Source organism: Piliocolobus tephrosceles, chromosome 19, assembly GCF_002776525.5.
Source record: "Piliocolobus tephrosceles isolate RC106 chromosome 19, ASM277652v3, whole genome shotgun sequence".
NCBI lineage: Eukaryota > Metazoa > Chordata > Mammalia > Primates > Cercopithecidae > Piliocolobus > Piliocolobus tephrosceles.
Window position 1 is genome coordinate 17,007,377 of NC_045452.1, and position 15,274 is coordinate 17,022,650.

The 15,274-nt window shown below is 45.0% G+C and overlaps 1 protein-coding gene and 1 non-coding gene across 6 annotated transcripts in view; both read left to right on the forward strand.

Moving 5' to 3' along the window:
* The first annotated feature begins 327 nt into the window (after positions 1–327).
* Positions 328–390, forward strand: LOC111549173. Its single transcript, XR_002733629.1, has one exon. It is a non-coding gene; the product is annotated as a U7 small nuclear RNA (small nuclear RNA).
* Positions 391–8,335: 7,945 nt separating this feature from the next.
* The window catches only part of HMGXB4 (HMG-box containing 4), a 38,964-nt gene continuing 32,025 nt past the window's right edge, over positions 8,336–15,274 (forward strand). Inside the window, exons 1-5 of one of the 5 annotated variants that reach the window (XM_023222125.2) lie at positions 8,367–8,443; positions 13,211–13,309; positions 13,973–14,121; positions 14,693–14,771; positions 14,879–14,993. Coding sequence is in view for 2 of the 5 variants with exons in the window: in XM_023222123.2 (XP_023077891.1) it covers positions 13,279–13,309; positions 13,973–14,121; positions 14,693–14,771 (259 nt within the window). In the remaining 3 variants the exon portion in view is untranslated. Of the gene's footprint in view, positions 8,444–8,778; positions 8,936–13,210; positions 13,310–13,972; positions 14,122–14,692; positions 14,772–14,878; positions 14,994–15,274 lie in introns of those variants that run through there. The other 4 variants (XM_023222126.3, XM_023222123.2, XM_023222124.2 and 1 more) reach the window with 4 other exon arrangements.

The window sequence follows — 15,274 nt, forward strand, 5'->3', positions numbered from 1 at the left end:
CTTTTACCAATATTTTATACTGCATGTAATTAAATATGGGCTATACTGCTTCTCCTGCAAATAGGTGATCAGAACATGGACAGGAAAGACACACCAATTTCTATTCCTCTGAGAAGGGTGCTGGGTATAGGGCTGGGGCCTAAACTGTGTTCATGTGTTTTCTTAACTAAAACATTTGAAAAAAAAAAAAAAGAATCTGAAGCCATTATAGTAGAACAATGTTAATATTTATTCAGTCTGGGAGGTGGGTACGTGGATGTTTGAACTTTGAAATATCTTAGAATTTTTAAATATTGTTCTATGAAAAGAAGGGAAAGAAAAAATGGAGAATGTTACTGCTATTTTATAATTTGTCTAGCAGGTTTTCTGGTCTTCACCAGAAAAACCCCTAAAAAGAAAAAATTATTTTAATGGAGAGAGTCACCATGAGATACAAATGTACCCATGGGAGGGAGAGGCAGCAGTTCTGGAGAAGATAGGGGCTGGTCCAGGTCCTTCTAGGTTAAGTATAAACCCTCAACATTGTCCCAACCTTCCCTGAGAACTCTCAGGAACTGACACCACAGACCAGAAAATGCCACGGCTTGTCATTCCAAAGACACAAGGCAGTACTGACCCTCCTTCCCTCCTTCCACCCAGTTTCTCCCATCAGGAGTGTCCTCCCATCCTACCCCACCACACTCCAACCCACAGACAAGGACCAGCTCAAAGGCCCCCTCTTCCCTGAAGCTGCATGTCCTAGTTCATTTGCATTGCTATAAAGGAATACTTGAGACTGAGTAATTTATAATTAAGAGGGGTTTATTTGGCTCACAGTGCTGCAGGCTGTACACAAAGCATAGTGTCGGCATCTGCTTCTGGTGATGGCCTAGGAAACTTACAATCATGGCAGAAGGGGAGTCAGCGTGTCACATGGAGAGAGCAGGAGCAAGAGAGAGAGGAGGGAGTTCCGGGCTCTTTTAAACAAGCAGATCTTACATGAACTCATAGAACAAGAACTCATTCATTATGCATATTTAGAGTGAGAACTCACTCATTACACAAGCACAGCACCAAGCCATTCATGAGGGATCTGCCCCCATGACCCAAACACTTCCCATTAGGCCCACCTCCAACCTTGAAGGTCACATTTCAACATGAGATTTGGAGGGAACAAGACATCCAAACTATATCACCTTATCAACTGGGAGGTCCTCTTGGTTCCAAATGACAGAGGAGCAAACCAGCCAGCTTACACAAAGGGGAGAGGGGGGAGGTGCTTGGCTCACATGACATAACACGGAAGGGGCAGGGGCAGGGACCTCAGGGATGACTTGAGACAGGTACCGAGCATCTCTTTTTTTTTTTTTTTTTTTTTGAGACAGAGTTTTGCTCAGTCACCCAGTCTGGAGTGCAGTGGCGCGATCTCGGCTCACTGCAAGCTCCGCCTCCCGGGTTCCCGCCATTCTCCTGCCTCAGCCTCCCAAGTACCTGGGACTACAGGCGCCCGCCGCCACGCCCGGCTAATTTTTTGCATTTTTAGTAGAGATGGAGTTTCACCGTGCTAGCCAGGGTGGTCTCGATCTCCTGACCTCGTGATCCGCCCACCTCAGCCTCCCAAAGTGCTGGGATTACAGGCGTGAGCCACCGCGCCCAGCCGGTACCGAGCATCTCTGAGCCTCTCTCTGTGTCTTTCTCATTTTCATAGTCTCTCCCCACATGGCTTGGGGCAGCCTCAATTTCCTCATAATCCTCACCACTTGATAAGAGCTACAAAGGGCCTTTTGCCTCCTTCCGAAGTTTTCAAACACCTGCAGGAAAGCTCAAGTGGATGTATTGTGATTACCTTGGCTGGAGTTATCTGCTCACTCCTGTAGCCTGGGCAGTGGCCTTTTCTGCTACAGACAATGGGGGATGGACTGGGCAAACCAAACCAATTGCCAATACAACTCCTATCACTTTCTTTTTTTTTTTTTTTTCCTTGAGACAGTCTCGCTCTGTCACCCAGGTTAGAGTGCAATGGTGCAATCTCGGCTCACTGCAAGCTCCACCTCCTGGGTTCATGCCATTCTCCTGCCTCAGCCTCCCAGGTAGCTGGGACTACAGGCACCAGCCACCACATCCAGCTAAATTTTTGTATTTTTAGTAGAGACAGGGTTTCACCGTGTTAGCCAGGATGGTCTCGATCTCCTGACCTCATGATCCGCCCGCCTCGGCCTCCCAAAGTGCTGGGATTACAGGCATGAGCCACCATGCCCGGCCTAAAACTCCTGTAACTTTCCAAAACAATTCTCTTCTCTCTCCTCTGAGTCCCAAGAAAAGTTTTTTGTCCCACTCTTCATTCAGTGACATCTAATCAAAAGGATTCATTGAATACTGTGCTTACCATGTGGCCAGAGGGACAAAGATGACTTAGAAACAGGCCATGTCCTTGAGGAACAGGGGAACAAGGTGTGTAAAAGGATTGTTGCAATGCAATATGGGAAGTGCAGTAATAGATACATGTTACTAGGTGTGTGGGAAAATAAGATGACTTGGAGAGGGGGCATACAAATTAGACTCTTTTTGTGGCTTTATCTAATCTTTTTTAAACAGTCTTATTGAGGTATAATTGATATGCAAAGAAGTGCACATATTTAATGTGTAAAATTTGATGACTGGGACATATGCAAACACCCATGATACCATCATCAAAATCAAGGTAATAGACATGTCCGCCACCTCCCAAAGTTTCCCTGGGTCCCTTTGTTTTTGTTTTTGGTGTTTTGGTTTGGCTTGGTTTTGGTGGTTAAAAAAACACTTAACATGGTAGTTTTGGCCAGGTGCGGTGGCTCATTCCTGTAATCCCAGCACTTCAGTAAGCCAAGGAGGGTGGATCACCTGAGGTCAGGAGTTAGAGACCAGCCTGGCCAACATGGTGAAACCCCGACTCTATTAAAAATACAAAAAATTAGCCAGGCATGGTGGTGCATGCCTGTAATCCCAGCTACTTGGGAAGCTAAGGCAGGACAATCACTTGAGCCCAGGAGGTGGAGGCTGCAGTAAGCCGAGATCATGTCACTGCACTCCAGCCTAGGCAGCCGAGACTCTGCCTCAAAAACAAACAAACAAACAAAAAACACTTAACATGAGATCTACCGTCTTATATTTTGAAGTTCACAAGCTGTATTGCTAACTGTGCGTGCTATGTTGTATAGCTGGTCTGTAGAACGTAGGCATCTTGCATAACCGAAAACCTTATACCCACTGGACAACAACTTTCCATTTCCCCCATGCTCCAGTTCCTGGCAACTATTGAATTCTCTGTTTCTATGAGCTTGATTACAGAGACCTCATAGAAGTAGGATCATGCAGTATTTGTCCTTCTGTGATGGGCTTGTTTGACTTCGAATAATGTCCTTCCATGTTGTCGCAGATGGCAGGATTTCCCTCTTTTTAAGACTGAGTAATATCCCACTGTATGTATATGCCACATTTGTTTATTTATCTGTCAGTATCAAGTTAGATCTTGAAGAATAAATAGGCGCTTTCTAGGTGCATGGTGCTAGCTAGATGAATGAGCTGGCAAAAGTGGTGGAGTGTGGGGGACCCATTAGAGACAAGAAAATGTGGCCGGGCATGGTGGCTCATGCCTGTAATCCCAGCACTTTGGGAGGCCGAGGTAGGTGGATCGTGAGGTCAAGAGTTCGAGACCAGCCTGACCAACATGGAGAAACCCCGTCTCTACTAAAAATACTAAAATTAGCTGGCATGGTGGCACTTGCCTGTAATCCCAGCTTGGGAGGCTGAAGCAGGCAGATCACCTGAGGTCAGGAGTTCGAGACCAGCTGGCCAACATGGTGAAACCCCGTCTCTACTAAAAACACAAAAATTAGTTGGGTGTGGTGGCACATACCTGTGATCCCAGCAACTCGGGAGGCTGAGGCAGGAGAATCGCTTGAACCCAGGAGGCGGAGGTTGCAGTGAGCCGAGATCACGCCACTGCACTCCTGCCTGGGTGACAAGAGCAAAACTCCATCTCAAAAAAAAAAAAAAAAAAAAAGAGAGAAAGAAAAAAGTCATTACCTGGAGTATAAGCTCCTGTTAGCAGTGCTTTATCCTGATGGCAATGGCAGATGGACTTGGAAGTGGGGAGGGGGCCCTGAAGATAAAAATCAATTAGGAAGCTATTGTAATAGCCCAATGAGAGATGGTCCATTACTGGGGCACATCCTGCTTTTACATTTGTACCACGGTAATTATGGACTTGGACTTGTTTTACATTGCCCACAGAACACATACACAGAAGATAATAAGTTGCTCAAAAGCAGGAAAACAAGTATCATTGCTTCACCATAGGGGACGTTTATTATTTGTCTTCCCAGAATAGATCATCTTTCCTTTGTGGAAAGACTAATGCCCTATTGCAACTTTGTGGTGTGCCAGGAACTGTCTATCACAATACTAAATGATCACATGACCCCATCCCAGCCAATTGGAGTTCTTCTCTTGGATTTAGTGCGTGCACGTGTGTGTGTGTGTGTGTGTGTGTGTGTGTGTGTGTGTGTGTGTGTGTTGCTGATGTGGGATCATGCTCTTTCCTCTCTGGTCAGGAGACTATAAAGATGTAAGCCTGAGCTACCTGTGGCCATGATTCCAGGCCCCTAAGAACTGCCAGCCTGAGAGAACAGAGGTAAGAGGGAAGGATTTGAATCCCCGAACCCAGCTGTCCAGAGGGCCTGCTTCTCTCTGGCTCTGAGTGGGTTTTTGTTTTGTTTTGCTTTGTTTTGTTTTTTACACGAGTTACATATTTTCTACTGGTCTCTTTATTTTTTTATTTTGCAATTTAGGGCACACACACAGACTAAGTATCTGTGGTATGTCCCTCTGCCTGTCTCTTAAGGTAGTTTTAATTAGGTCCTGTCACTTTTGGCAAAAGGCCCTGGCCTAATGTATGTACCCAGGATGGCATCCTCCCATCAGACCTAATACAAAGAAGCTGCTCAAAATACATCTGGAAAGAGAAGAGCACAGAAAAACCGTCTGAAGGAGATGCCCAAACGAAGCACAATTTGATAGGCCCCACCTGTTGCTGCCATGCACCGGGCAGTTTTCCTTAGGTCAGGTGGACCAGAGAATAGCCCCACACTTAGGGAGTGCCCCCTCTTCACATATCCTAGATGCCATCCTCACTTGCCATGGGAAAAGGCATTCTTATTCACAAACCCCACCATGACTAGGCCTGCCCAGGGGGTCCTCCTTTCTCTCTTTCCAAGTTTCAAAAATGCAAGAGAACTGTGAAAAGATACTCAACAAGGAATACTTTTCCATCAAGGTACAGAGGAAGCACTTGAATCCATTCAAGGAACTATGACCTCCTGGCTCCCACCACCAACCCACTTCTGGCTGAGCTAGCTCCGGTGTGCACCTTAACAGAGAAGCCTCCCTCATTACTGTTTTAAAGAACAAGTTGTTCCTACCCTCATCCCCTGCTGGTACTCTCTTAGCCAACCTGGCATTATTTTCTCCACCTCTGATTATCACTGAATGTAGTATTCATATCTTAAATTTTGTGTCCCCCAACCCAACCGGAATGTAAGCTCCCGGGGGCCAGGGGCTCTCAATTCTCTTCACTGTTCTATTCCCAACACCTAGGACAGTGCCCGCCACATGCTGTGTTTTCGACAAATACCTGTTTAATAAATGGATGTGCAATGATCTAAGACTGGGAACAAGTGAATAGCATTTTGTGATTGAGAGAGTAGGCTGAGGAGAGATCTGACTTCAGGTCTCCAGGAGCTTAAAATGAGCAAGAACTTGATATGCTCCATCTTCAGGTGGACTAAAAGAAGAAATGGGACCAATAGGACTCATCACACTTTTAGGTCCAAGCTAGTGGTACATTGCGTGGACAGCTACTGTTTTCGCCTACTTAACATGCACTTACTCTTCTGACAGCAACCCCTGATTTTCCTGGTGTCTACCCCGACCTACTTTTGGAGGTAAGCAGGTGACCTAATTTGGCCAATCAGCAGACCGCGCACCTTTGCTCAAAGTGAATGCTTTTTGTCTGGACACATGATCCAATTCAGGCCAGAAGAATCAATCCCATGACTTTTGCCAAAGCAAAAGGGAAAACAAAACTCCTTCCAGGGCCAGGCATGGTGGCTCACACCTGTAATCCCAGCACTCTGGGAGGCCAAGGCAGGTGGATCGCTTGAGTCCAGGAACTTGAGACCAGCCTGGGCAACATGGTAAAAAAACCATCTCTACAAAAAATACAAAAATTACCTGGGCATGGTGGCATGCACCTGTGGTCCCAGCTACTTGCGGGGGCTGAGGTGGGAGGATTGCTTGAACCCAGGAGGTCAAGGCTGCAGTGAGCTGTGATCGTGCCACTGCACTCCAGCCTGGGTGACAGAGCAAGACCCTGTCTCAAAACAAACAAACAAATAAACAAAACCTCCCTCCACAGGGACACTGCTAGCAGGAAAGATGATGAAGCTTGGAGCTGCTGGAGTCATCACCTGAATCTGAGAATAAAGCTAACTCAGAGGAGAGCACCACAGAGATGTCAAGGGACCAGCTTGAGTTATCTCCCTGGATGTGACCATGTCTGCAGGTACTGGAAATTTCAATCATGTGAGCCAATACATTCCCCTCTTCTGGGGAACCACATGGAAATGGGTTTCTGTCACAACTGAAATCATCCTGACCAATGGATTTAGGGCTCTGAAGAACAAAAAGGAAATACATCATTAGGGCTCTTAAATGCCTCAGAGGAAAGCCTAACATCAGGGAAGGTGTCCCAGAAATGCAATCTAACACCTTTTGGTGAAACTCATCGCCAGTCTTTTTGGTGAGTAGGATAGGAGCTGCAGAGAAAAAGGCCATTCTACTTTTATTAAGTATTTGCAGTTACATTTTGCAAATGATTTTAGCAACTTTATCTCAGGTATTTTAACATCTCAGCATCTCACAGTTGTAAGGAACAGAATCAATCTTCTACTCAGTGCACAGGGGGAGAGAGCATGATAGAGTAAAAAGAGCACTGAACCAACAGTCCAACAACCTGGCTTTTCATCTTTATCTGGTCACTGATTAGCAGTGTGGTCTTAGAAAAATCACCTTGCTTCTATTGGTCTCATGACTACCTCGTCTTCAAGCACTCACCCAACTCTGCAATGAAAAATCTGCTAGGCCAGGGGTTCTTAATTTTTGATGGGGCCTGAGCCCCAAGAAAACACACATTGCGCACATGATTTTACGTTGCATGGGGTTCACAACTCTAGAAGCCAATCTACATCTCTAACCTTTCTGCTTTACAGTAACACCAGCTTCTGCTTGAGCACTCCTCCAGTGAGAGGGAGCTTACTACTCATAAGGAAGCCCATTGTACTATTGAACTGTACAAGAAAAATAAGTTCTTCTTCATATATATATATTTTTTGAGATGGAGTCTTGCTGTGTCCCCCAGGCTGGAGTGCAGTGGTGCGATCTCGGCTCACGGCAACCTCCGTCTGCCAGGTTCAAGCGATTCTCCTGCCTCAGCCTCCCGAGTAGCTGGGATTACAGGCGGTCGCCACCATGCCAGGCTAATTTTTTTGTATTTTTAGTAGAGACAGGGTTTCACCATATTGACCAGGCTGGTCTCGAACTCTTGACCTTAGGTGATCCACCCACCTCAGCCTCCCAAAGTGCTGGGATTACAGGCGTGAGCCACCGCCCCTGGCGTTCTTCTTCATATTAAACCAAGTTCTATACATTGTAATTTCTACTCATTGGTCCAAGTTCTCCAAGGCAAATCAGAACACTTGTTTCTCGCCTGTAAATGACATCTCTTCCTCTCTCTCTGAAGACTGTTTCTAACTAAAAAATGTAGATGATTCGCCATGAAAATTATTTTACTGTACATTGTTACAAAGATAAGTTCTTCCACCTCACCCCTAATATGCCAAATGTTCCAATGTAGATGCTAAAGTCTAAATAATCACGCTGCTATTAATCTGCATAGATCTAGGTTTTGCAAAGAGGAGAATTGCTGTATAAAAATATCTTCAAAGAAACCGCATAGTATTTTGGGGAAAGCACTGCATTCACAATCAGAAGACTTGGAGTAATACTGGGTCTCATATTCCAACTACCTGTGTATCCTTGGGCACGTCACTTCTCTCAGTCTGGTTCTCTTCTGCAAAATGCGACAGGAATGCAGTGAGGATCAAGTGAAATAATGTTTGTAAGCTTCTAGCGCAAGGCTGGGAACATAGCAAATTCTCAATAAATAAATGCCAGCTCCCGCGCTCAGCAAGCTCCAAGTTTTATTCGATGCGCTCGGCGCTCTTGGTCGAGCGGGATTCCCCCTCCGGAGCCCGAGTCTGCGCTCTGGGTTCGACTGAGGCTCCCTGGCCGCTCGCGCTTTTCTCTCCTTCTCCAAGATGGCGGCGATCGGCGGCGCTGAGGCGGGATCCGGGCGAGCCGAGTGAAGGTAGCGGCGAGCGGAGACCCCAGGAGACCGGGCTGGGCCCCCACCCTGAGGCGGCAGCAGCCCCGCCCCGCCGCCACCTGCCGCCCTGGGCCCGCGACACCACCTCTGGGGTGCCCCAGGCCCGTCGCGGCCTACCCCAGGGGCCGAGCCGGGGACTGGAGTAGCGGCCGCAGCCGCCCCCAGGAAGGGGCTGGAGCGGGCAGAAGGAGGAGGGCGGGCGGGAGCTGTTCAAACGGGGAAGGCGGGAAAGCTGCGGGGCCGGGAGGGGGCGTGCGGCCGCCCCGGGGGCCTACGGACCCGGGCCGCCCCTCCCCCTGCCCCGGCCGTCTCCGCCCTCGGGGGCGCCGTAAGGCCGCCGGGGACGCGGGAACCCGGGTCCAGGTCGAGCTGTGCGGCTCGGAACCCGCGATGCGGGGGTCCCTCGGGCTGTCAGGGGGAAAGCGCTCGTGGCCGCGGCCACGGGAGGGCTGGGGCCGCGGCTGGCAGGAGAAGGTACGAGGAGCTTTCTTCTTTTCCTCTTCACAGAGCTTTGTTGAACTAGCTGTTGCCGCAAAACTGCCGGGAGAATCCCACTCGTTTGCCGTGGGGACCACAAAAATGGTGGTCCTGGGGGCTGTTTGTGTAAATCACCGGGTATTGTGTGTATTCTTTGCGTGCAACCCGGCTTGGCCATGCCTTCGTGGTGGGAGCCTTCTCCATGCAGGCCCATTTTCCCTCCACTAACTACTACTTGTAGATTCACTTTATAGCGTGCAAAAGCGGAGAAACATCTCTGTCCCCTCTTGCTGAGGGCTACGCTGGTGGCTGATTATATTTCCTCGTAATAGAACAAATTAAAAAACTGAATCCCAAATAAAGCCTGTTGATTGGACAAGGCTTGTCAAAATTTCTATTGCTGGTCTTAGGGAATGTGTGTTGTCAGCCAATCTGTGCGGTGGTCGTGGTTCCGCTTAATTGCACTGCAATGAGAAGATTCAATCCCCATCCCAGACTGTCGGGATCTCTGCAGCTTCCAGAGCTGGCAGGGGCTGGGAGTGCTGCCTAGGTAGGTCCCTGGAGAAGGGAGTGGCAAGAGGATTCGGAGTCACTGTGTTCGGAGATTGGAGGAAACCTGGACGAAGATGAGAAGGCATCACTTGCCTGTATCCTAGAAGTAACAAGAAATTTTCAGAAATTGGCAACCGGCGGATGTGCCTCTTCCTTTACCTGCACTCACTGGCATTTTGAGTTATTGAAAGGAATGTTGGAAGAAGAGAACGCAGAATCTTGGACCTGGCTCTCATCGTGGAACAGACCTGGATTTCAGAATTTCTCTTACTGCCCGTTTGCGGGACTCACTTTGTTGCCTTTTTTTCAATGCTCATTTACATTTTGGGGTGAAGAAGCTTGTTGATTGCGGGAGCTCGTTACCTCATAAAAACAAACATCTGAAACCTTTTTTTTAGTATAATTTGAAGTTGCGAAATAACAAAGTACTGTATGTGAGGATTTTTTTCCTCCCAATTACTTTGGTCATCCCAAAGGCCTATGCCTGAACATAACTTGTATACTTGTCTACAAGGGAAAAAGCAACTCTGCCGCCTCCTTTTCATATCCTAAAGAAAAGTCCCTGAAGAGCTATTTAACAATTTGTGCATTTCATAAGTATACATTTTCATGGTACCAGTTTTTTACTTGTATCAGCAGTATGAAATAATGAACTTACGTTGTCATATCTTGGCACACTGAGACAAACAAAATTATTCCTGCCTCGTGGAGTTGACAACATTGAATTTTGTAAACTCCCAAATTATTGACTTGAGAATGGGTTAACACCTGTTTCACATTTGCCAACATTTCATGTAATTATGACCTCCCTTTTCTAATGTGAAAATCAAACCTAATATTTTTCATTTTCTTTAATCCTCACAATCTACTCTGTACCCCTGAACTCTGAATTTTCACAGATCGTATTCAAGACCTGGAAGGAATACCAGGGGTTCGTCTGATCTTATATAAATGTTGCCTGAACTCTGCCTTTCTTTCACACTGTTGCTTGAGATGTATCTGGTATCTTTCTTCTATGAGTCAGCAACCAAAACTAAACCCTGAGCTGCAATAATATCCTGATTTTAAAGAATGTAGAAATTCAAGGCCCATGATCTGCCCAAGCTGTGAGTGATAACAGTCCGTTGTGTTTAATTTTAGTTTTCCAACCTCTTGGCTGCCCCAGTTCTTTAGTGAATTGGACTTGTCTTCAGGCCTCATTCCTTTTTTTTCTTCAGGTTATTTAATCCAGTAAATTATAAAATGCTCTTCAGTGTTTTTAAGAAAATGTAAACAGTGGCAGACCTAATCTAATATGTAATGCTAACACCACATTTTCTGTGTTGGCCTGTGCCTCTGAGAAGCAGTTCCTAATTTTCTATTCCCTTTCACACAACTTTTTAATCCACAAGTTTTTTAAAGCAGCCAGTAACGAGACCACGATACAGTCATCTTCTTTCTGTTTTCAGAGGTACTTATTTCTGTTCTGTTAAGTTGCCCAACTCTGTTTTATGTTGATTTTGATGTTACCAAAGGGAAGGCCTGTTTGTAAGTCTCAGGACCAGCCTTTGCTTACATTTACAAGTGCATTTTGTTGTTGACAAAACATTGATGACTGTATTTATGACATTGAATATTTAAGTTTTTTGCCGTTATTTCTCAAATATTCTTTGCCAGAATTCATGCATGAAAATTCATGCACGGAAAGTGTTTAATTTGAGGTCTCCAGTGGTTCTTGGCGTTATCAGCCTATGAAAACCAATATAATCTGTGTATTTTTCTTATACACTCAGTATTTTAGTGCCATTGAGAGGATATGCTGTTTTCATATAAATGGATACAATTCCCTATATTTCCCTTCTCCTACCTGCACCCCTTTTGGAGTCAGCACCACTTGGGTGGAAAGGGGAGGACAGTAGTTTCCACTGAGAAACTTTCATCCTTAAATGCTGGAACATGAAAAACTGGCTACATTATGTATCTTGCCTCCTCACATTTTTATCTGAGGCCTGACCTTATGTCCCCTTCGTTTCCTGTGAAAAGGCCCTTCGGACAGGCAGTTCTCCAGTTTATCTTTAAAACAATCCAGTTAATGTAGTTTCATTATTCTAGCTTCTCTTACTTTGACCAAATCCATTCTTTATTTCACTTCTCAGAGAAGTGAAGAAATGCTTTTTTATGTTTCTTTTCTTATAAATCATTCTTCGTAATGCTTCATTTTCCTATTTAGGCTTACCTGTACATTGTATTTTATCTGATTTGTGCAAATAAGTCTTTTTAATGTAACTTATGAAAGCTCCCCTTGTTAAATCAAATTCATCTTTTCTTTCACAAAAGCTCCATGCTTCAGTATTGTCCACAGCTACCTGGAGGAATTAGTAATGTGTCATTTAAGTGTCCTTCAGTATTTCTAAATCCCCTTACAATAATTAAGGTAAAATTAAATTTAAATAAATGATCAATTAGATTAACTTTGTAAGCATCTGACTTAATTGGATGAGAACATTGCCAAAATATTTGATATGCAGTTTTAAATTTCCTGAAGGACTTATGACATTACCTGTTCTTAAAACTTTTAAAGAACTTTACCTTGGCTGGGCGCAATGGCTCACATCTGTAAGCCCAGCACTTTGGGAGGCTGAGGCGGGTGGATCATGAGGTCAAGAGTTCAAGACCAGCCTGGCGAAGATGGTGAAACCCCATCTCTACTAAAAATACATAAATTAGCCGGGCGTGGTGGCAGGTGCTTGTAATCCCAGCTACTGGGGAGGCTGAGGCAGGACAATCACTTGAACCTGGGAGGCAGAAGTTGCAGTGTGCCGAAACTGCCACTGCACTCCAGCCTGGGCGACAGAGCAAGACTGTCTCGGAAAAAAAAAACTTACAGTGCATTTTATAGTATTGTTATCTTCAAAGTCAAAATGGACATATAAGCTCAAATGCCAAAAAAGATTGTAAAAATTCAATAAAACTCAATACAATATCTAGAACATTTAAATTATAGCAATTCTTATTAGTGAAGATCTTATTAATCATAAAAGTTTTATGACCAGTGGACAAATGATAAATATCTCCCTATTTTCACCTAGCCTTTAAGAAAGCCTTGGTGGTAGTGACAGCTGTCACATGGTCAACTGATGTAAGGAATGTACCTGCTTTTACAATTACATAAATTTGAACAAATTCATGTAACCCCCCCAAAAATGCGAAAGAAATTATGCTCTAAAGATATTTAATATTCCTATACAGTTAATCATTTCTGTTTAAATTACAATGCAATAGATGTTACTAGTTCACCAATCCAGTTGGTAGGATTTTATGGTCTTCAGATGTTTGGTGTGATCTGTCTTCTCTGCATCTTGCTTTACCTGTGTATTTTATAACCATGATTGAACCTGTCCCTCTAACTTAATGTTGGTTTCTACGCTGTCTCAGTGTTGTCAGTCCTGTTGGCATTTCAGAAATTCTCATTAATTTTGAAAATATTTTTTGTATTGGAGGTATTTTATATACTTCCCCAAATGACAACTTTAATTCATGACTGAAATCTAATTAAGCCTAGTGTACTTCCTGCAGTATCAACCCCACTATATTTACAAAGAGAATGAGGAGGTGACAAGACACTCCTTTATTTCTTGCTGCCCTTCCAGTCGGCCCTTGGATCACTACACATTTCCATCTGGAAGGTTGCTTCTCCTCTGATTTCGCATTACAGGAGGGTTTTCCTTCTTTGTTTCTCAGACCTGGTCCTGTAGACGGGAAGGAGCCTGGACACAGTGACACATTCTCAAAGGCCCTGCAGGACCACCATGGCTTATGATGACTCCGTGAAGAAAGAAGGTATGACCCCATAATCTGAGAAGCATTCCAAAGGGGGTATCCTCTTCAATCCTTGCAGCCCATGGATATAGAGACCAGGACTGGGCACCACAGCCTGGACTCCCAAGTGATGGTCCAGAGCACTGTTATGACACTCAGCCTCCACGCCATCCCCAGACTGGGCCCATGGAAACGAAAACCAGGACAGGGGTTCCAACACGAGAGTCTGAAATATGAGTCTCTTAGTTTATTGGGGTGATCCCCTGCAGCACTCTTGGTCCTTGCCAGCTCCAGTGTGCAGGAGTCTGGGGATAGGAATCACATCCTGGACTCCCACAGAGAGCAGCACAGCACATGAATCATGAATCCTTATTCTTTTCAGCCTTTCGTCTGCAAGTCTGTGTCCACCTACCACATCACAACTAAGAAATTATATCTGAGGTTGCACATGGGGCCTTTGCATAGCGTGGAAACATTGTTTCTTCAGGTTTGATTCTTGTATTTGCAGCCAGGTCATCAAGAAATATTCTGTTCCCCTGGGTCTAGCCCTGTATTTCAGTGGACTTGATTGAAACATTGTTTTAATTTGGAAATAGAGGAACTGTTGCATTACCTGCATGGTAATTTGGTCATTACTTACTTGACTTTCTCATTTCCTTTCCCAAATAAACCTGTGCTTCTCAGATTGTTTTGATGGTGATCATACCTTTGAGGACATAGGACTTGCAGCTGGCCGAAGCCAACGAGAGAAAAAACGTTCTTACAAAGATTTTTTAAGGGAAGAGGAAGAAATTGCTGCTCAGGTCAGGAATTCTTCCAAGAAGAAGTTGAAGGTAAGTCCTGAAAATTTAAATTAGGAAAGTTTTAAACTACTCTTTTTTTTTTTTTTTTTTTTTTGTCTGATGCAGAGTTTTTTTTTTTGCTCTTGTGGCCCAGGCTGGAGTGCAGTGGCATGATCTCTGCTCACTGCAACCTCCACCTTCCGGGTTCAAGCGATTCTCTTGCCTCAGCCTCCCAAGTCGCTGGAATTACAGGTTCCTGCCACCATGCCCGGCCAATTTTTGTATTTTATTAGAGACAGGTTTTCACTATGTTGGGCAGGCAGGTCTCAAACTCCTGACCTCAAATGATCCACCTGCCTCGGCCTCCCAAAGTGTTAGGATTACAGGCCTGAGCCACTGCACCAGGAAAGTCTTAAACTACTTCTTACCATATTTCCTAATATTTGAAGAAGGAAGTGGTTTTTAATAACTTTAGAAAAGAAAAATAAAATGTTGTGCGCATCTGTTTTTATTATTTCTTGTGCTTTGTTTCCCAAAGTCAGAAATCATCAAAGACGAGTGGTTCCAAACTGCATTTGCCTCATCATCTTATTATTGGTCAATTCTTCTTCTTTAATTATAGGATAGTGAACTTTACTTCTTGGGGACGGACACACACAAGAAGAAGAGGAAGCACTCCTCTGATGATTACTACTATGGAGGTGAGGATGGGAATGGGCAACAGGTGGGATAAACACATCGCTGGTTCTTGGAGTCGGGGTAGGGGAAAGGGATCCAGATGTTGCTGACTCAGTGGCCTATTTAACAGGACAGTGGTTCTTGTTCTGAGTGCCGATAAACCAGTGTGAAGGAGGAGAGAGGTGGAGGGCTGGTATTTTGGAGGATTCAGCATAGAAGAACAGTCTGCATTTGTGATACACCAGGTACCAGGTTCCTTCTCCCCCCAATCATCCACTTATCTTGTGCCCATTGTTATCTAGCATCCCTTTTGCCATATGTAGTCCTCTGGCCTGCACCTGTGGGTCACTTCTCAACCAGTGTATATCCACTCACAGAACCAGTTTTCTTAGCTGTTTTATGCACATAGCTGATGAGACTCAACTTTTCCCAGAATGGGTTTGTCCTTAACACAGAAACAAATGATACTCTGTCTGCACTCTGAATTGTTAACTTCCCATAATCCCACAGCTATAGTCAGTTCTTC